We start from the raw sequence: 22,559 nt of genomic DNA on the forward strand, positions 1-22,559 counted from the left end.
ATACAGATAAATAATCAGCAAGATTAGTGTCTTCTGAGAAATGTCTTGTTGTTGTGTTAAAGAATGCTGTAGAAACACATGGTGAGCATGCTGTTGCTCAGTCAAGTCTGACTTTTTGCGGCCCCATGAATTGTAGTTGGCCAGCTTCCTCTGTCTATGGAATTTTCCTGGCAAGAAGACCACAGTGGGCTGCCATTTCCTCCTCCAGGGAGAAACACATAGAGGAAAGCCTTAATTTGACCTTGAGAGGTCAGAGAAGATGCTGTAGATGAAATGCCATAACTTTAAGCAAAATGAGTGACAGGGTTGAGGTAGCATGAAATGAGGTTCAATTTTTTGTGGTGTGTATTTTCAGTAAATTTTATATTCTTTTAGAGAGTATTAGTTGCATTCTTGCTCTGATTTGTTTTACTTCTGGGATATGGTAGCATTTTTAAGCAAAAATAAAAAACCTGCAATCTTCTCAAACACATCCTAAATCCTTACCCTTAAATTTTTCAGGTTCTTGATTGTCTTCAGTACATAAACATGGCTAAAAGTAGCAGCTGGAGCTGCATCTGCAATTCTAGTGAGAAATACTTTAAAGAAAAATAAGTAATCAAGTTTATGGAGATTGCCAAAAGTAGAGATCTGATAAGGACTTCAAGCCTCAGAGAGGCCAGTGATAGTAAGAATTAATATAATTTCTTTAGTGTCTACTTACATTGTCTTATTTGATCCATAGCACCATAATAGGTATTGTCACCATAATTTATTTCCTTGTTTTATAATCTGAAGGGAAGTTGGGATAAGAAAATTTAGGAAACTTAGGGTCCTGATTCCAGCTCTTGAAGTAATTGCCTCTTCTTCTGCAGCAGATTATCTGAACTCATTGTACCCATTATTAATCAGGTAAATGAGGGTAATAAAATTATTTTCTAATATTGTCTCAGGGTTAAATTAGTGATTGAATAGCAAAATCTATTAAAATCATGTTGAGAATTATAAAGATTTCTGAAAATATACATTGTTAATTTACTATATACTCAACTGCCCTCAAAACCTCTGAGCTTTTGATCCTAGGAGTAGTTAACTATCAAGACTCCAATATTTAATTGAGTTTCTAATAATAAACAGTTCTCTACTGGTACCTGAAAGAAAGACATTTAGACCAGTGCTTTGCATCACTGTTCAAAGTGACAGATTATTTTTTTTTCACAATGAAATTGTCAAGTTATAAATAGATTTGCAGCAAGAGTTCATCATAGCTGCCCAAAACCTCCCAATGCTTCAAAATGGTTACGTGGACATTGTGAATTCCTGCAATGTCAGCACCACCAAATTCAATTTTAACTACAATCATAAGTTAGTACTAAGTATACATAATCTTTTCATTGATTGGATTTCTTCTTCATGTGTGAGATGATTTTTAAGATAGACCAAGTGATGAAAAGACACTTGCTCCTTGGAAGAAAAGTTATGACCAACCTAGACAGCATATTAAAAAGCAGAGACGTTACTTTGCCAACAAAGGTCTGTCTAGTCAAAGCTATGGTTTTCCCAGTAGTCATGTATGGGTGTGAGAGTTGGACTTTAATGAAAGGTGAGCACCAAAGAATTGATGCTTTTGAACTGTGGTGTTGGAGAAGACTATTGAGAGTCCCTTGGACAGCAAGTAGGTCCAACCAGTCCATCCTAAAGGAAATCAGTCCTGAATATTCATTGGAAGGACTGATACTGAAGCTGAAACTCCAATACTTTGGCCACCTGATTAGAAGAACTGACTCATTGGAAAAGACCCTGATGCTGGGAAAGATTGAAGCTGGGAGGAGAAATATCACTATTTCCTCCTTTTTTATGTCTGAATAATTTTCCATTGTGTATACTATATCTTCTTTATTCATTCTTCTGTCAATAGACCTTTATGTTGCTTCCATGTCTTCACTTCAGTACAGTTGCTCAGTCGTGTCCAAGTCTTTGCGACCCCATAGACTGCAGCACCCAGGCTTCCCTGTCCACCACCAACTCCCGGAACTTGCTCAAACTTGCTCATGTCCATCGAGTCAATGACACCATCCAACCATCTCATCCTATGTCATCCCCTTCTCCTGCCTTCAATCTTTCCCAGCATCAGGGTCTTTTCCAGTGAGTCAGTTTTCCACGTCAGCTGACCAAAATACTGGAGCTTCTGCTTCAGCATCAATCCTTCCAAAAAATATTCAGGACTTATTTCCTTTAGGATTGATTGGTTAGATCTCTTTGCAGTTCAAAGGACTCTCAAGTATTTTCTCCAACACCACTATTCAAATGCATCAGTTCCTCAGTGCTGAACTTTCTTGGTCAGCTCTCACATCTGTACATGACTACTAGAAAAACCATAGCTTTGACTAGACAGAATTTGTCTGCAAAGTAATGCCTCTACTTTTTAATATGCTGTCTAGGTTGGTTATAGCTTTTCTTCCAAGGGGCAAGTGTCTTTTAATTTCATGGCTGTAGCCACCATCTGCAGTGATTTTGGAGCTCAAGAAAATAGTCTCTCACTGTTTCCATTGTTTCCCCATCTGTTTGACATGAAGTGATGCAATTGGATACCATGATCTTCGTTTTTTGAATGTTGAGTTTTAAGCCAGCATTTTCATCCTCCTCTTTCACTTTCATCAAGAGGCCCTTTAGTTATTCTTAGCTTTCTGCCATAAGGGTGGTGGCATCTGCATATCTGAGGTTACTGATATTTCTCCCAGCAATCTTGATTCCGGCTTGTGCTTCATCCAGTCCAGCGTTTCTCATGATGTACTCTGCATATAAGTTAAATAAGCAGGGTGACAATATGCAGCCTTGACGTACTCTTTTTCCTATTTGCAACCAGTCTGTTGTTCCATGTCCAGTTCTAGCTGTTGCTTCCTGACCTGCATACAGGTTTCTCAGGAGGCAGGTCAAGTAGTCTGGTACTCCCATCTCTTAAAGAATTTTCCACAGTTTATTGTGATCCACACCGTCAAAGGCTTTGGCATAGTCAATAAAGCAGAAATAGATGTTTTTCCAAAACTCTCATGCTTTTCTATGATCAAATGGATGTTGACAATTTGATTTCTGGTTCCTCTGCCTTTTCTAACACCAGCTTGAATATCTGGAAGTTGTTGGTTCACGTACTATTGAAACGTGGCTTGGAGAATTTTGAGCATTTCTTTACTAGCATGTGAGATAAATGCAATTGCATGGTTGTTTGAACATTCTTTGGCATTGCCTTTCTTTCTTTGTGATTGGAATGAAAATGGACCTTTTCCAGTCCTGTGGCCACTGCTGAGTTTTCCAAATTTGCTGGTATATTGAGTGCAGCACTATCACAGCATCATCTTTTAGGATTTGAAATAGCTCAACTGGAATTCCATCACCTCCTCTAACTTTTTTTGTTGTGATGCTTCCTAAGGCCACTTGACTTTGAAATCCAGGGTGTCTGCCCCTAGGTGAGGGATTACACCATCATGATTATCTGGGTCCTTAAGATCTTTTTTGTATAGTTCTTCTGTGTATTCTTGCTTCCTCTTAATATCTTCTGCTTCTCTTAGGTCCATATCATTTCTGTCCTTTACTGTGCCCATCTTTGCATGAAAAGTTTCCTTGGTATCTTTAATTTTCTTAAAGAGGTCTCTGGTCATCCCCATTTTATTATTTTTCTCTATTTCTTTACATTGAACACTGAGGAAGGCTTTCTTATCTCTCCTTGCCATTCTTTGGAACTCTGCATTCAGAGGGGTATATCTTTCCTTTTACCTTTGCCTTGGGCTTCTCTTCTTTTCTCAGTTATTTGTAAGGCTTCCTCAGACCACCATTTTGCTTTTTGCATTTCTATTTTTTGAGGGGGATGTTCTTGATTGGCACCTCCTGTACAATGTCACAAATCTCCATCCATAGTTCTTCAGGCACTGTATCAGATTAATCCCTTGAATTTATTTGTCACTTCTACTGTATAATCGTAAAAGATTTGATTTAGGTCATACCTGAATCATCTAGTGGTTTTAGCTACTTTCTTCAATTTAAGTCTGAATTTGGCCATAAGGAGTTCATGGTCTGAACCACATCAGCTCCTGGTCCTGTTTTTGCTGACTGTATAGCTTCTCCATCTTTGGCTGCAGAATATAATCAATCTGATTTCAGAATTGAGCATCTGGTGACATCCATGTGTAGAGTTGCCTCTTGTGCACTTGGAAAAGGGTGTTTGCTATAACCAGTGTGTTCTCTTGGCAAAACTCTTTTAACCTTTGCCCTGCTTCATTTTGTACCCCAAGGCCAAGTTTGCCTATTACTGCAGGTTTCTCTTGAATTCCTTCTTGTGCATTCTAGTCCTCTCTGATGAAAAGGACATGTATTTCTTTGGTGTTAGTTCTAGAAGGTCTTGTACGTCTTCATAGAACCATTCAAGTTCAACTTCTTCAGAATACTGGTCGGGGCATAGACTTGGATTACTGTGATATTGAATGGTTTGCCTTGGAAACAAAGAGAGATCATTCTGTCATTTTTGAGATTGCACCCAAGTACTGCATTTTTGGACTCTTTTGTTGACTCTGGGGGCTACTCCATTTCTTCTAAGGGATTCTTGCCGTCAGTAGTAGATTTAAAGCTCATGTGAATTAATTTCACCCATTCCAGTCCATTTTAATTCACTGACTCCTAAAATGTCCGTGTTCATTTTTGCCATCTTCTGTTTGACCACTTTCAATTTAGCTTGACTCATGGATTTAACTTTCCGGGTTCTTATATAATATTGTTCTTTATTGCCTTCGACTTTATTTCCATCACCAGTCGTATCCATAGCTGGGCGTTGTTCTCACTTTGGTTCCATCTCTTCATTCTTTCTGGAGTTATTTCTTCATTCTTCTCCAGTAACATATTAGGCACCTACCAACCTGGGGAGTTCATCTTTCAGTGTCCTATCTTTTTGCCTTTTGATACTTGTCCATGGGGTTCTCAAGGCAAGAATACTGAAGTGATTTGCCATTCTCTTCTCCAGTGGACCACGTTTTGTCAGAGCTCTCCACCATGATCTGTCCATCTTGGGTGGCCCCACATGGCATGCCTCCTAGTTTCATTGGTTCAGACAAGGTTGTGGTCCTTGTGATCAGTTTGGTTAGTTTTCTGTGAATGTGCTTTCATTTTGTTTGCCCTCTGATAAATAAGGATAAGAGGCTATGGTAGCTTCCTGATGGGAGAGACTGACTGTGGGGGAAACTGGGTCTTGTCCTGATGGGTGGGGCCATGCTCAGTAAATCTTTAATCCAATTTTCTGTTGATGGGCAGGGCTGTGTTCCCTCCCTGTTTTTTGTCCTGAACCCAAGCTATGCTAGGGGTAATGCAGATAATGGTGACCTCCTTCAAGATGACTTGTGCATGCACCTTTGTATTCAGTGCCCCGACCCTGTCGCAGGCCACTGTGGACCCTTGCCTCCTCCGGAGACTCCTGGACACTCACAAGTTAGTCTGGCTCAGTCTCTCGTGGGGACGCTGCTCCCTTCTAGTGGTGCCTGGTGCACACAAGCTTTGTTTGTGACCTCCAAGAGTCTGTTTCCCCAGTCCTGTGGAGGTTTTGTGACCAAATCCCACTGGCTTCCAAAGTCAAATTCCCCAGGGATTCTCAGTCCCTTTGGCAGATCTTCAGGCTGGGAAATTTGTTGTGGGTCCTAGAACTTTCTTAACAGTGTGAGAGTATCTTTGGTATAATTGTTCTGCAATTGTGTTATTACTACTTAAAAGTTATAGTTACTACTTAAAAGGTACAGCTAGTATTTAATACTAATTAGTAGTAGTGCTAATATTGTGAAAACCTATAGTTATATTTTTATTTATTTTTTTCATTTATTTTTATTAGTTGGAGGCTAATTACTTTACAATATTGTAGTGGTTTTTCCCATACATTGACATGAATCAGCCATGGATTTGCATGTGTTCCCCATCCCGATCCCTCCTCCCACCTCCCTCCCCATCCCATCCCTCTGGGTCTTCCCAGTGCACCTAGATGCCCATCAGCAGATGAATGGATAAGAAAGCTCTGGTACATATACACAATGGAATATTACTCAGCCATTAAAAAGAATTCATTTGAATCCGTTCTAATGAGATGGATGAAACTGGAGCCCATTATACAGAGTGAAGTAAGCCAGAAAGATAAACACCAATACAGTATACTAACGCATATATATGGAATTTAAAAAGATGGTAATGATAACCTTTTATGCAGGACAGAAAAAGAGATATAATTATATTTTTTAACTGCTTCTTTCTGTCCTCTGATGTAGCAAAAATCTTTACTGTATATTTAAATTTTTAGGCTATATTATTACACATTTTATAAGTGTGAGAATTAAATAAGTTATTACAACAAAATAATTAAACAGATATGGCATATGTTTAATAAAAATAATCATGACTTTTTTTTCTATTTGTACTCTTTATCCTTTTTTTGATAGTGTTAAAACTGAATATAGTGTATGGTAAAATTCACTCTAACCTGTAGTTTTCATCTTATCAAACCCAGATTACATTGATTCTTAATATCAATACAATATGATGGCATAAAAATAAATATCTTCTCAACAAAACTTTTCAGCAAAGAATACTTAGTATTTTACTTAATCACTTTGCTTAGTAGGTTTTTAGACTTGTGGGTATTAGTTCCCAGCTCTCCAAAAATTCCCATTCACTTTATATGTACAGGCTTGTTCTGGTAAACCAGCTGTTTTTCAATTTGTTCCTTTGCATCTCTGAATTCACTATATAGGCTGTCCATATCCAAAATATTCATAATTTAGAACCATTTTCAAGCACATTGAATGTCATCATAAGATAAAACACTACCAGAGATAATGGCTTTAAAGCACTTAAATAGTTGTGAAATTATGAAATAAAGATTGGAGTCCAATACAGTTTTAGTTTTAATATAGAAATCATAAAGTCCTATTTAACATAACTGCTCTTTTCTGGTGAGATATTTTTTGTAAATAATCTTAAATCCCAAAAATAAGCAATGTTTTTCCTTTATTTATTTTTTTTCCCCCAACCTACATAGAAATTCACACAACTCAGGTAGAATAAGGTAGAGTATCTTACCAGATTCCCTATAGCCTCTTCAGAGCTCATCAAAAAGTTTTGGAAAAACATATAAATGTGTCATATTGTAATATTTTTCTCCATTGTCATCTGTCATATATATAAAATTTAGAGAAAGACATTTTTCTTGCTCCATACTTTGAAAATAGGATTTTATGAAAGTCAGTATTATAGCATCTTGTCTATGGCCAGCCCCAGTAATAGTCATCCTGAAGGCACACATCTCAAGGAGACTGTCTCCTTCCATTTCTACAAAGTGAAAAGGCTCATTGAGTACTTCCACACACTTTGAGGAAACTGAAAAGTGACCAAATAATTTCATTATGAATCCTCATTGTCACAAGTAAGCAAATCACATCCCTTTTTAGAAGCCTTTTCTACAAGGTATACAGGACATTTAGTGGGTAAGAGCTGTTCATTTCCTTTTGTAAGGAGATTATAGGCTGAATGACATTTTCCAAAATTTACATTTGCAATGTCTATCAAATATGCAGATAGCTAAGCAAAGTCTGTTTTATGTCTAGACAAGGTATCAACAGTCTTTTGTGTCTTCTGAAGTTTAATCAAAATCTTTATGGAAATCAAGACGATAATTGAAACTTCATTTTTCAAATCAAAATATATAAGACCTAGGGGAAACATTATTTTGTTTCTGTGATTCAACACATCCCTTTTTTTTCGTTAGTAAGAACTGACAGAATCAGCTCTATACTATAAGGAAGCACAAAACATTGGTTATCAGAATTTCCCCTTTTGTCTACCCATAGTACATTTCAGTTGCAACCTCTGAATCTGAAAAAGTACATCAGGAAAAATGCACCTTTACTCAGATGTACAGACAAATCAAGGGGATGAAGCATTAATGCATGTTTACTCTTTTGGAATACTCAAGCTTATCCCATCATTAATTTCTACTGGACATTGGTACCATTTGAGGGGAGATTTTAAAAAAAAAATTACTTTTTATCTTACAAAAACCTTCCTGTCTCATCTTAGGTTTGTGAGATTCAGCCTCTATACATACATTCACACTTTTGCCTGGTCACAAATTAATTTCAGCATTTTGTGCAGTATGCTTTGTTTTTGTTACCTCTATAATCTAATTTCATGTATCTGTAATATAGCGTAGTTGTTTAGCCTTCTTTCTCTGTATTGTCATGTTATTATACTATAGCTGTTCTCAGTTTCATAGTGAACTCTTAGAAAACATTGTCCCAATACTAACAATGTTAAAAATTAATTTAGCATAGTCTTGATACAAAGTACAACAGTTAATCCAGACATTTAAGTCAAAGAGGAATTCAGGATCACAAGATACTAAAGTTGCATACTTAGGTTTCATCACTCAGAATGATGCAATAATGTTTGACTCTATACTAGGAACTGCAAATCAGGGTTTCCAACATCAACAGTCAGGGGAAAGAACAGCGGGAGTCACTGAGGAAAGTGAATATTCAACGCCACAGACATTTGATACTAAAAATTAGTGTTGCCTCCAGCCTCTATTTTCTAAACAGTTATATGGATTTTGTACTTTTCTTTCAAACTGAACCTATCTCTGATCTCTGGAATAGTTTCATTGTCTTGGAGAGCATTTTCCCAGGATACCAAATTTTATTGCTAAAACTAAGACATTCCTGAATGAACCTGGATAGGTAGTTACTCTGCCATTGATGCTATATCTGCCACATTACTAGTTGAATGATTATTCAACTTACTTAACTTACTTGATTAACTTACTTGATTGATAATTATTCAACTTGATTAACTTACTTGATTGATGATTATTCAACTTACTTACAATAATTCAATGATTATTCAAATTACTTCTCTCTGCTCCAGTTTCTTCATCTGTTAATTGGAAGTAATAATAATATAATGTCATATTGTTTTATAGGACAAAGTGACTACCTTAATAAAATAAATTAGCACTTCTAGAAGAATCTGGTATTTTGAAAGTTGTGTGTCAGCTATCATTATCATCATCATTATTGTTATCACCATGATCATCATCACTGTCAGAAAGGTTAAAGATGAAATTTTCTCTCTGCCTCACTTCGTTTCTTACCCTCACCCCAGTTCTCTAAACTCTTTTTCTTATTTATTGCTTGATTACATCATTTACTTAAAAATATTCTAATTGGCCAGTAATTATTTTTTTATCAACTATACTTTTTAAAAACCTATATCTGCATTTAATTCTCAGCTACTGTATGATACTTACCTTCCACATTTCCTGTTTTTTGTTTTTTTTTTTTTTTTCTGTTTCCTTCATTAATGTAGTTGTGAATCTGGTTCACTAAATGTGATGAAATTAAAAAAATAATAATAATTCAAATCAAGAAAATCTTACATAACTTAAGCATACAATGCTGTGCTTCTAAAACCAAAGAGACGTTCTGAATAAGTTCTGTTGAGCTCTGAAGACAGTTGGATATGTATGTTTTTGTATGCTCTCACTTGCCAGTGTTTCTCTCGGCAGTTAAAGTCTGAAAATATTTGATTGATTGTTTTTTTTCAATTTGATATAAATTTGGAAATTACTGCTGAGTTATTTTGGTTAATTTACTACAGAAGTCATAAAAAATGGAGCCATATCGTTCTTTTTACTGTTACTCAACTTTGACCTTCACCCTATTCCACAAAGAAAACCCTTATTTCCTCAAATCATTGAGCCCTTTATTTTGCCAGTATTTGTGGGGTGACCTTTGTGTTTGATGATCTGTTAGAGCAATGCAAGAAACTTATTTCACAGAGTTCTTGCCACATTTATCAGAAAATAGGGCTTTCATAACCACACTGGCTTCAGTGAAATTCTTGAGTCAGAACAATGCCTTATGCTGATGTGATACATTAATAACAAATCTAGTGCTCCTACACTGGCAAAGAATAAAAAAAATCAAACTCATTTCAGCTATATTACAAGCACTTCAGAACAAGATATGTTTGAGAGGCAATTTAAAAACCATATTATTATACCTTAGCAAATCTGACTCAACATTAAAATAATACATTTTAATACATAAAGTAAGACAGATTCTTGAAAATTACTGACCAACAATTAATAATTATTATAGGGTAATTGTTTAAGCAGTGTCTGGAAAATTCAGCTTTCTAAAAATATATAAAAGAGAAAATATCCAGAGGGGTTCAAAATTAATTCGTACAGTTTGTGTCCCATCTGGAAACACTTATGAAGTTAAAATGAAAAGCATTTCAAAATCTATTTCTCCATCTTGTTTGCTGACTTACTTTTTGAAAATAACGTTGGAAATATCAAAATTTACATAAGGGTCTTAGTTAACTCAGATTGAGTTATTTTTATATCATGAGGCAAAAACCACATTTCCCTATTCCATGAATTTGGGCTTTGTTTCATTAAATATACCTATTGGTTTATTTGTGAGTTTTATATTGACAGAGTTTCATAAAACATCATTGTTTAAGCCATCTTTTTCCTTTGTTGAAATACTTATTCCTTTTGTGGTATTTGAATTATTCAGTAACCCAACAGTGATAACACAAAGCAGATTCATTGAGATGAAGGTAAAAGGGAAATCAGAAACTTTCCATAGGCTTTACAAAATATCTGGCATTTCATATGTGAATATAAACTTCATAAAAAGCTGGAAAAACAAGTGTTATTTTCATAAAAATTTCTTTCTAAAATGGAAGAGTCAGTGAATTTCCTGGAAGTATATTCTGATGAATCATTCTGCTTGTAAGATTTTCTCTCATAGTTCTCCATCATCTTTAAAAGGTTAATTGCCTTGAAGTTTTTTTATTCTTTTGTTTATTTTTATTTTTTGTGACTTTTCCAAATGTTTATAGTAGCAAACAGTTTATGGTACACACTCTGGAAAAATATTTATAGAGGTGAAATTAAGTACCTTTGGGCTTTGTTATTTAAACATCATAAACACAATTGTATAGTAATGAAGGGCTTTCCAAGTGGTCCTAGTGGTAAAGAACCCATCTGCCAATGCAGGAGACTTATGAGATGCAGGTTCAATCTCTGACCTGGGAAGATCCCTTGGAGAAGGGTATGGCAACCCACTCCACTATTCTTGCCTGGAGAACCCTATGGACTGAGGAGCCTGGCAGTCTATAGTCCATAGGGTCACAAAGAGTTGGACACGACTGAGGCAACTTAGCACACACATATAACAATAAAGGTTGAATTCAGGTTCTAAAGTTAAAATCTGTCTCCTGATATGCTATGGACATATTTTGCTCTTAATTTATAATAACCCAAATATTATTAATAATATAAGTAAATTGCCAGTGTTATAAGAAGAAACTAGGTAATTCATTAGTTGGTTGCAATAATGTTTGATATCCTTAGGCAAAATAGCATTAACATTTGTTCTTGTTACAGTTATTATTTTTCTGTTCTACCCTGTATTATTCATATAAACTTTTAAATGAAGGTTGCTGTCAAGCATGAAAAAAATTAAGAATATTTTTAGATTACCCAAGAACAAAGAAACATTGACTTTCTTACTTTCACATATATTATCTTACTTACCACACAATAACCCAAATCCTCTGTTATTTTATCTCTATATGTGTGAGGTTTTGATACTGTAAAGGGTGTATAGTTCAAGATAACAATTGCAAGATTGGAGTGACAAGGTTAAATCCGCATCTTTCGACTCTCAGATTTACCCTGTAGTCCTCTTATTTCCATGTAGAGTTTTGCCTTCATTGTCATAATTGACACCTTGACATATCCACGTATTTTAAGATACTGTGGTTTAACAGCCTCCTCATTCTCCAGCTCTATTTTTTTTTATCTCTTACTCAAGATTTTAGAGCAGGTGATTTATGAACCAAAGTGAGAGTTCCCTGCTGGTCCAGTGGCTAAGACTCTGCTTCCACTTCAGGGGCAGGGGTTCAATCCTTGGTCAGGGAACTAAGATCCCACATTCCTGCATTTTGCATGCCATGCGGTGTGACCAAAAAATGTCCCAAAGATTGGGCAGCATGATGCAACTTTTAGTTTATAATCTAAGGCCATTTCAGAAGAGAGAGAGAATTAGAGAGAGATTCATTTATTCAGTTCACATGTTAATTGGGCATCTACTCTAGGAGGCAACTTTATAGGACCTGAAGATACATTGGGGCTCAGAAGAGATAAAACAACTTATTCTCTTGGAGTGCAATTTCTAGTAAAGGCCAAAGATGATAAATACTAATAAAGTATCTAATATAGGTAAATGTTAAGGGGGAAAATAATGCAGGAAAAGTAATAGAGTCAGTTGGGTAAATGATGTTTGCAATTTTAGATGGGATGATTCAAAAAAGCTCTGTGAGAAGGTGACATTTGAATGAAGTAGTGAAGGAGGGTAGTGGATTAAGTCACACAGCTATCTTCTGGAAGAGCATTACAGACCAAGAGAACATCAAGTACAAAGTTTGTGAGGTTAGAATGTGCTGGACATATTCATGGGCCAGAGGAGGCCAACGGGGATTGAGTAAACTGAACAAAGGGGAGAATAGAAAATGTTTCCACAGAAGCGCAGACTTCTGGGACCTTGTAGATCTTTGTAAAGACTTTGGTTTTTACTTCTATCGAAATGGGAGACATTGGATGCTTCCATCAATGAGTCTTCTTATCTTACTCACTGATGGAAACATCCAATATCTCTATCTTGTTGAATAGAGAGGAAAGGGCAATAGATGAAGGTCAAAGTAGGGAATTCATTTAGGAGGCTGTTAAAAAAAATCAGGTGGATCTAACCAGTGTGGTACAATTGAGATGACTGGCAGCTGTTAGATAGAAGACAGGATCTACAAGATTTCTTGATGGATTAAAAGTAATTTGTATGTTTGTGTGTGTGTAAAAGGAATCAATATGACTCTTAAGTTTTTGGCTGGAACACTTCAAAGAATGAAGTGTTGCTATTTACTGAAATGAGCAAAACAGAGGGAAATGTTGATTTGGGAGTGTGAGTGGAGGGAGAAACAGGATAAGGGACTCAGTTTTGAATGTAATATTTGATATTGATCCTTTTAAAATTCCAATGGAGACTAAATGGAAGCTAAAGCTATACTGATGTAAGAGGGTCCAGCTCCTAGGATATTTGGTCTAAATGGTGTAGGGTTATAACCATTCAAAAGCAAATATTAAGCATTTTTTGTGTGTCATGTCCAGTACTGAGTGCTGGGATATAATAATAAGATATAGGCTTAAAAAGATCTTAAGTCACATAATGAGATGTAGTTCATGTCAAAGGTGATTTGAGTTATATAGTATTCACAAACATGAAACCTTGGAAATAAGAATACTTGATCTGTTATAGCATTGTTAAAGCTATACTAGGAGTTTTAGTCAATTGACCATCCTCTTGAAGAAGGGTTGGTTTTTTTCATGGTTTGGTCTCCTGAAAGTTCTGTTATGACAGACTATTATAAAGAAAGCTAAACTCGTAGATCTTGTTCACATTTAATGCCCGTTGTTCTTTCTTTTTCATCTTACTGATAAAATTCACGTGGTGAGTTGCATTTGATCACAGTATAGTATATATAAGATTGTTGATGTTTATGTTTTCTGAGCTACACAGTATTACCTGAAAGATGATTATTAATTAATTGCTAGACTTTTTGTTCTTCATTTGAATGTTATGTCCTTTTTGTACTGTTGTTTTGACATTTGGTATTCTTCTCTTAGTACCTCTGCATGAGGTTTTTGGAAGACCTGCGAAGGCATGGAGTATAGTATATATACATTTCTAATAATGCAACTACCCAGGAGAGGCAGAAGTTATTTGGTTTCTTTTTTTCTTTTTTTTTTTTAAGTTTTATAGGTCTTTAGGATACATTTGAGAACGTATTATACGTGCCATTATGAAAGACTGCTGTGCTGAATGTCGGTGCTTGATATTCAATTACAGCATCTTTCCTTTAAGTCAAAGAAGAGAGCAAATAGCCCTCTGTTCAGGGAACCAGTAGCACTAACCACTCTCCAATAGTAACAGTAATTTCAGCTGTCAGAGACCAACACTAGTCTGTGTCCCCCTGGAGAAAAAAGCAGTTAAAGCAAAATTTCATGTGGTTTTCTTTCATGATTTGAGCTCCTTCTGAGAAATACATCTAGAGTTATGCAGGAATATATCAAAACTGTTTCACTGACAGTGTCCTAGCAGAGTTCTTTATCAGATAACAACTGTGAAATTGTATCTGGAGGTATGTGAAGTGCTGTGATTCAGGTTACAGCGTGGTGGCTCACTTGTAAGGAGAATTCCCACATTCAGAATAATCTTTGTATGAAGCTTCCGTAAAACATAAAAGGACAAATCTGGATAAAATAAAAAATAAAAAAAAACTATATATATATGTGTGTGTGTGTGTGTGTGTGTATATATATATATATATAGCGCTAAGATGAGCTAGCAATGTGGGAGACAACTAAATGTAAATAGTAACTCCATCCTAAAACAAAAATCAATGTGTGTGATCTCTACAGTTGAAAAGATGTCAATTAGAAACACATCTCTTTGTTTTCAACTAAAAAGTTTCCTATGCACGTTATTCTTTTTTCTACTTATGCAGAGATCTATCAGAATCATGGATTTTTAATGCAATTGAATTGTGTCTTTTAAAAGAAAATATTCCCTAGCAAGAGTTGTTTTAAAAAAATTGTAAAAAAGCAACATGGTATAGAAAAATGAAAAACTTTACCTTGAAATCTTTGGCCAGAACTAAGTTGTTTTGTTTCAGCTATTTATATGCTGAAAATGAACATATCTAAGAAAGGTGTGGACAGTACTGACAAACTGATTTACACCTCAGAGTAAAGATAAAATGCTTTACCTGTGGACTAGGAGAAAATAAATAATTCAGTCATCTTACTCATTGTTTGTGTGGAGGATATTTAGTGCCTTTTTAAAATCACATTTCATGAATCCAGGCCCTTATAAAACTTTGTAATTGGTTATGCATAACTGGAACTTATGTATTTTCTGTTGTATTTCCAGCATAGCGATGCTGTCCATGACCTTCTTCTGGATGTGATCACCTGGGTTGGAATTTTGCTGTCCCTTGTGTGTCTCCTGATTTGCATCTTCACATTTTGCTTTTTCCGTGGGCTCCAGAGTGACCGTAACACCATCCATAAGAACCTCTGCATCAGCCTTTTTGTAGCAGAACTGCTCTTCTTGATTGGGATCAACAGAACAGATCAACCAGTAAGCAACTTATGTTGTTATTAGAAAACAATTTCTCCATTTGTAGCTTTCCAATACTCAAAATATTCTTGTTTGAAAGTATCCTCTCTTCCAGTTGTCTTAGTTATTGATTTTCATATCTTACTCAGTTTTCCCTTTTTCATGTCAGGGAGTCTTTAATATCTGCAAATCAATCAATGTAATACACCACATTAACAAATTGAAAGATAAAAACCATATAATTATCTTAATAGATGCAGAAAAAGCCTTCAACAAAATTCAACATCCATTTATCTAACTCTCCAGAAAGTAGGAATAGAAGGATCATGTCAATTCATAAAGAAGTATTGAATATATGGATGTATGAATGTACATTTCTTGAGAAATTCTGTTCCTAAATTTGCCTTTCTGAAGAACCATGTTTCTTTATTAGTCTTTATTTTTCAATCACAGAGCTGAATATTGAGGAGAGTTAAGTCATTAGGGAATGTTAGAGTATCTTTTCTAACATGCATTTGTGGTTCTTTTCATAATATACTGTTTAAAGACAATGGGAATTATGTTGAAAATTGCATGTCTAACATGGCTTTTCTAATTGACTTATTTTGGAAATTAGTTCAAACTGTATATTGTTTTTATAATTTATATACTCGTCCCAAATTTTGTTTTACACTTTTTATTTTTTCAAGTTCTGTTTACATTTTAATGCTAACTTCATACTTTATTACTAATGACATTTAGCTATATCAAGAAAGAAAGAGAAGGAGGGAGAGGAGGAGGTAGGAAGGAAGGGAAGAAAAGAAAGAAAAGAGTATAGTAGAAGGAATAGTACCAGCCAACTGTTCTTGATAAAAACCAAACAGAAAATATGATCAACAGATAATATCTAATATATCAAACAAACTTTATGCCCACTTGTAACTTTTGTGAGACTCTTTCTATGTCCTTGAGATTCATGAAAATAGCACATTTGTTCTTGTGATTAAAACTACAAATGAAAACTTTCATTTTTTAGAAGACTTGTAGGCATAATAAATAATTCATTCACTTAATGCTGTTCTCTGGTATGAGTCCATATGTATAGTCTTTACAATGAAAAAGCAGTTGGATTCATGTTTGTGATTACACATTCATGATTAATTAAAGGGTGCAGTTACAGTGATTATACTTTTAATTGGTTATCATATACAAATGTGACAATTTTTCCAAGAAATGCATATAGATGAATAAGCAATCAAAGTGCACATTTCTTTCTCCAAAAAGTACTTTCTGATAACAAAAGTTAATAGTTGAAGCCCTAACTCTAAAAATCAAGAAACTGTGATATTTCCCAAGAAGAAATCATTTCATTCTCTTTTTAACCTGCAATTCAAGTGCTCTTTGAGTTTTCCTTTCATTTAGAAACCTTCCTCTTATTTTTGCTTCCTGATGATACATCTGGTATGATAAACTTCTCCAAATTTTGCAGACTGCACAAAACTAATTTCTGACAGTAGCATGAAGACAATGATTGATATGCAACTTGGATAAGCGCCGCTCAGCTCAACTGTCTTTGCGCTTGTTGCTGGATATGTGTCCTCTTCCTGCATCTTATATGGCAGTTAGGCTTTGCTTTCTCTCTCCGTGGGCCTCCCTGGCGGCTTAGACATTAGGGAATCTGCCAGCAGTGCTGGGGACCTGGGCTCAATTCCTGGATTGGGAAGATCTCCTGGAGAAGGGAATGGCAACCCACTCCAGTATTCTTGCCTGGAAAATCCCATTGGCAGAGGAGCCTGGTGGGCTTCTAAAGTCCATGGGGTTGCAAAGTGTCAGACAGGACTGAGTGACTTTCACTTCCCTTTTCTCTCTCTAGCTCCTTTGGTGCCTGACTTCCTTATCACCCCTACATCATCATCTCTCTAACCCAAGGATATAGACCTGCCCTTTGCCTCATTTCTCAAGGATCATACTCATCATTGAATCCATACTAATCAGATCATTTGTATGAATTTGTTGCCTTTTTTCTAATAGGAACCACAGATTTTACTTAGGACTCATAAAAAATAAAGACTTCCCCTCCAGAAGAGTGAGAATTTCAGGAACTGACATAAGAAAATTAATATATGGTCAGCTGAAACTTGTAGTACCTTAGAAAATATGGCAGAACAAGGGCCAGCTGCCTTTTTTGACCAAGCTTGTGTAGACCAGCATTTAGTAAAATAACACAAAAAAGTAAGAAAATTAAAGCACTTAAGGAACATTTATTTTTACCGGATCTACTTTTACATCTTTGCAGTACAAACTTCACAGTTTTAGCTTAAATCCTTTCTTAAACAAGACAAGGAAGAAATAAACCATAAATAATAAGAAGTAATAATCTCATAAAATATTTTAAGTATTATATTTTTATTTTGAGCTATTTTTCTCCTTGGTTTAGTGTTTCTCCTTCATTTGCATTGAAGAATTTAGTATGTTAATAAATACAGGATTGTTTATACAGGATCAAGAAAAAATATTGTGAGATCTATTTTAAAACCTTTAGGCTAATCTCCAGTATAATTATCAAGAGGATCTTCTTAGTATCTTTTCTTACATGTTATACTTTTTTCTTATTATAATGCTCTACTTTCATCCATACATATTATTAATAAAATGTTAAATATGGCGAATAGATGGAGAATCAGTGGGAACAGTGACAGACTTTATTTTGCGGGGCTCCAAAGTCACTGTAGATGGTGACTGCAGCTATGACATTAAAAGATGCTTGCTCCTTGGAAGAAAGTTATGACCAACCTAGACAGCACTAAAAACCAGAGACATTACTTTGCCAACAAAAGTCTGTCTAGTCAAAGATATGGTTTTTCCAGTGGTCATGTATGGATGTGAGAGTTGGAGTATAAAGAAAGCTGAGCGCCAAAGAATTGATGCTTTTGAACTGTGGTGTTGGAGAAGATTCTTGAGAGTCCCTTGGACTGCAAGGAGATCCAACCAGTCCATCCTAAAGGAGATCAGTCCTGAGTGTTCATTGGAAGGACTGAAGCTGAAGCTCAATTACTTTGGCCACCTGATGTGAAAAATTGGCTCATTTGAAAAGACCCTGATGCTGGGAAAGATTGAAGGCAAGAGGAGAAGAGGACGACAGAGGGTGAGATGATTGGATGGCATCACCGACTCAATGGACACGAGTTTGAGTAAACTCCTGGAGTTGGTGATGGACAGGGAGGCCTGGCGTGCTGCAGTTCATGGAGTCGCAAAGAGTCGGACACAACTGAGTGACTGAACTGAACTGAACTGATGATTTTTAAATATAGGTTATATTTGATTAGGTTTTAATATGCGAATTTTATGAATCTTGTCTCAGTTCTTTGGCAGACCTATTTTATTACTGTAGTCTTGATAACTATTTATTTTAACTTTATGGCAATTGGAATTTCATTTGATAGTTATCTGACTGACTCATGTGTTCCATTCCCTAGATTGCCTGTGCAGTTTTTGCCGCCCTATTACATTTCTTCTTCTTGGCTGCCTTCACCTGGATGTTCCTGGAGGGAGTGCAGCTCTATATCATGCTGGTGGAGGTGTTTGAGAGCGAACATTCACGAAGGAAATACTTCTACCTGGTCGGCTATGGGATGCCTGCCCTCATTGTGGCTGTGTCAGCTGCTGTGGACTATAGGAGTTACGGAACTGACAAAGTGTGAGTTTATGTTTTCTTTCCTTTTTTTCCCTCTTTTTAAATCTAGTTGAAATTGAAACTTTGAATTTTCTCAGAATCCAAGATCTTTATAACACCGTACAGCAATAAATGACAGAACTATAGAAGCAAATGAGGATAATTCAATTCATGGGTTGTACTTTTGTTAAGATGTAAAAAGAGATAATATTCCCAGATTCCACATCTACATCACAACCTTGAGTAATTGTAAGGGGACAGTACTTTTAATATCTTTAAGAGCATTGAGACTTTTGTCAAATCAAGAATTAGCTATGTTAAGGATGTGTATTGAGAGGAGAATGTAGTCTCTGACATTAAAACCTTGTCTCCTTCCTGATATATCAATTCTAGTCACTAGAAAGTAACTTATACCATTAATAGAAAGGTTGACTTATAGGATCGGGGGCAACTTGTGGTTTCCCTTTTTTCCCTGAGTAGCTAATGGGGTCTAGTGATGACCTTTATTTTCAACATACCTTCAAACTGGCGAGACATACCCATAGAGATGTTAAGCATACTTATGGAAAGAAATTCAGTGAAAAAATTCCTGTAATTCACATCATTATAGTAACTGGGATCCTGAGAATTAATTAGTTTCTATAGAAGAAAGTTTAGAAAGAACAACAAGATAGATCTCTGATGAATACTCACATTTAAGACATAGTTTGAAGAAAGAAAATAAAAATAGAGAAGGAAAAGAGGTGAAAGAATAAAGCCTTTGAACTATGGAGAAAGTGAGAAAAAAGTTTCAAAGTGGTTCTTTATGTCCAAGATAATGCAAGTAGGGTAAGCATGGAGGAAAAATCATTTGTCCTATTTTGATAAAGTGCTAGAAACAGAAGCCAAATTGGAAGATGTGAAGAGATAAATCAGTGGCAATAGAGTCTTCATGTGTTATCTACAGCTTGCAAACATTTGATTGAGAAATAGTGCAAATATTAATTTATTATAGCAGTGACGAAGAAGAATTTTTAATAGTGAAGCTGCAAGTACATCTAGGGTATGAAGAATCAAGTTGGGAAGAGGAGATTAGTAGAGAGAAAGTATCTTATGCCTCATTTGTATTCAACATATATAGGCTGAATGAAAAGGAAAGGTCCTAGGGGGATAGAAAAGCATAGATTAGACATAAGATGAGAAAAACCTTGATTCAGTACTGAAAGTGGCCTTAGAATTCACCTAGTCCAAGGCATTAATTTTACAGATGGAAAAATCAGGAGCCAGGTAAATTGCCTTGCACATGATGATAGAGGTAGATGGTGGCAGACATGTAATGAAATAGTCAGGTTTATTTCCACTAAAACTAGGATGTTTTTGAAATAGTCAGATGACCCCTGTCTTCTGAGGTGTGAAGAAAATAACAGATAAGATAAATTTGGAAGTGGAGGAACTTTTCCATCAAGTAGGAGATGCTGATCTTTGCTGAATGAATAGGTGAGGTCATGTTGAAAAGACAGGAGATTTGAAAAGCTTTGAAATGAGCACTATGGAAAATGTGTTAAGGAGCCAATTAGATATTAATAAAAAGATTTCCAAGCAATAGTGAAGGCTCAGATGAGGTTAGATAACATCAATTTATACAGAAGTTAATAAGCCAAATTTCATGACTTTCCACCAGCAGTCAGCAGCCTGAATATGCTAGCAATAAAGCGCTCATTTCCCAGAAGAGAAGATTCAGGAGGGAATGACAAGAGGACTCCTTGTTAAAAGGTGCATAGTTAAAATAGAACATGCTTTGGTGTAGAAGCACCAACAGTTATTTAAAAGAAGACCGTGTCACTTCCCTTGAGTTTTTTTATTGAGAACAGTGACAGGCTACATAAAAGCATTTGCCTAATATTGCTAGTAGTAATTATTTTTCAATCTAAACCTTGTGAATCATAGTCAAATCTAAGGTCATTTTGTGTATCTCGGTGGCAATCATGGACCAGATTAGGATTAGATAAAAATATTGTCTATATTTTGCTGTAAAGACATTTTAGGAGAGGGAGATTAGATAGATGATAGAATTTAATTTAAAATCTTTTATTGATAATTTACATGCCATAAAGTTCACTCTTTTAAAGAATATGCTTCCATTGTTTTTAGTAGATTCAATGTTAGGCATCCATCACCACTATCTAATTTTAGAATATTTTTATCCTTTCTAAAAGAAACCCATTAGCAGACACTGCCCTTAAATCATAGGATTTTATGTTTTAATTAATGTGTTTCCCCTCTAATATATTAAATTGACTGACGTAGTTATTTGTGACCTTATACACTTAGAATATTGTCCTTATGTAGGTTCAATTTTGCTCTCTTGCAGTTTGACTTACTTTTATCTTTGTTCTGTGTTCTTTTTTCTCTTTAAATATTTGTAAATTTTCCTATTACTAAACTGACAATTTGTTTGCTTTATGTTTTAGTCTTTTATTTTGAAAGAGATGTCATTTTCTGCATAGCAAGAATCTATCTTTCCTTAGAATCAATACTATATATTCTCTTGTAACTTTGTTAAAGCCTTGGCTTAATTTCCTTGCTTTAATTTCCTGCACCATACCTGGAAGCTCTCATTTACTGACATTATTACTTTGTAAGAATAGAGGCTAATTTATTTCCCAGGCACTGATTTGAAACAAGCCTTAATGATAATTCAGTTTCACCATTATGATTTTCCCCAAAACAAGGAGAAGCAAAACAGATACAGATAAAATAAAGGATAAATGAAAGAAGTATAGCAAAGGATAGGGAAAATTGCACTAAAACTCTGTCACAGGTGGGCACAGAGCAGTTAGTGTCTCATTTTTGTATTTTCAATAAATTGTCCAGAGAGAGACCTTCAAAATACATGGAAAAAATGTTTGACTTTTTCCTTTGGGACTTCATCCAGCCCAGTGTCTAATAGAGTTCCGATTTGCTCATTGAGGAAGCACGTGTTGAAAACGAAATGTTATTTAGTCATTTGTATGTACTTGATAAGATGAATCCAGGCAGCACCAACTCGATGGACATGAGTTTGAGTAAACTCCAGGAGTTGGTGATGGACAGGGAGGCCTGGCGTGCTGCGATTCATGGGGTCGCAAAGAGTCGGACACGACTGAGTGACTGAACTGAACTGAACTGAACTGATAAGCTGAAACGAACAGACCATGTTTTTGTAGGGAGTTTAATCAAAATATCGTTTAAAAGTATATATAAGCAAAGAATTTTTATATAACTAGAAGAATTTCTGTATATAGAATTATATATCTTATTGCTTATTATTAAATTTGTCTTTGTTGTCTGATTTGTTACTATTGCTTATTTCTTTTATTTCTAATGGCATTTCCTTCTTCCTGCTCATCATACTTAAGTGTTTATTTGGGTTTTTTTTTTGCCACTGTTACCTCCTTATGTGATACATTGATGTTTTTAATACAAATATGTAAGGCCACAGTCATAATAAACAGCAATTAGCCAGAATTCAAAGACATATTGTCACACATTATTTTGTAAATTATTAAACTTGATACAGTAAAATTTTTGTCTTAAAAGTCTATTTTACTTATTTTTGGAATTTTATTATCATACATTTTTACTTGTTAGCCTCAACTGCTTGATTACATCTAGAATAAAACCATTGAATATATATTACA

At 35.3% G+C, this 22,559-nt stretch overlaps 1 protein-coding gene across 14 annotated transcripts in view; it reads left to right on the top strand.

Annotated features, from left to right (window-relative positions):
- ADGRL3 (adhesion G protein-coupled receptor L3) overlaps positions 1 to 22,559 on the top strand; it is a 709,244-nt gene that overhangs the window by 586,548 nt on the left and 100,137 nt on the right. For all 14 annotated transcript variants that reach the window (XM_043447764.1, XM_043447769.1, XM_043447767.1 and 11 more), the window contains 2 exons: positions 15,060 to 15,269; positions 18,704 to 18,924. In XM_043447764.1, coding sequence (XP_043303699.1) covers positions 15,060 to 15,269; positions 18,704 to 18,924 — 431 coding nt within the window. The remainder of the gene's footprint in view (positions 1 to 15,059; positions 15,270 to 18,703; positions 18,925 to 22,559) is intronic.

Source organism: Cervus canadensis, chromosome 26 (genome assembly GCF_019320065.1).
Source record: "Cervus canadensis isolate Bull #8, Minnesota chromosome 26, ASM1932006v1, whole genome shotgun sequence".
NCBI classification, from domain to species: domain Eukaryota; kingdom Metazoa; phylum Chordata; class Mammalia; order Artiodactyla; family Cervidae; genus Cervus; species Cervus canadensis.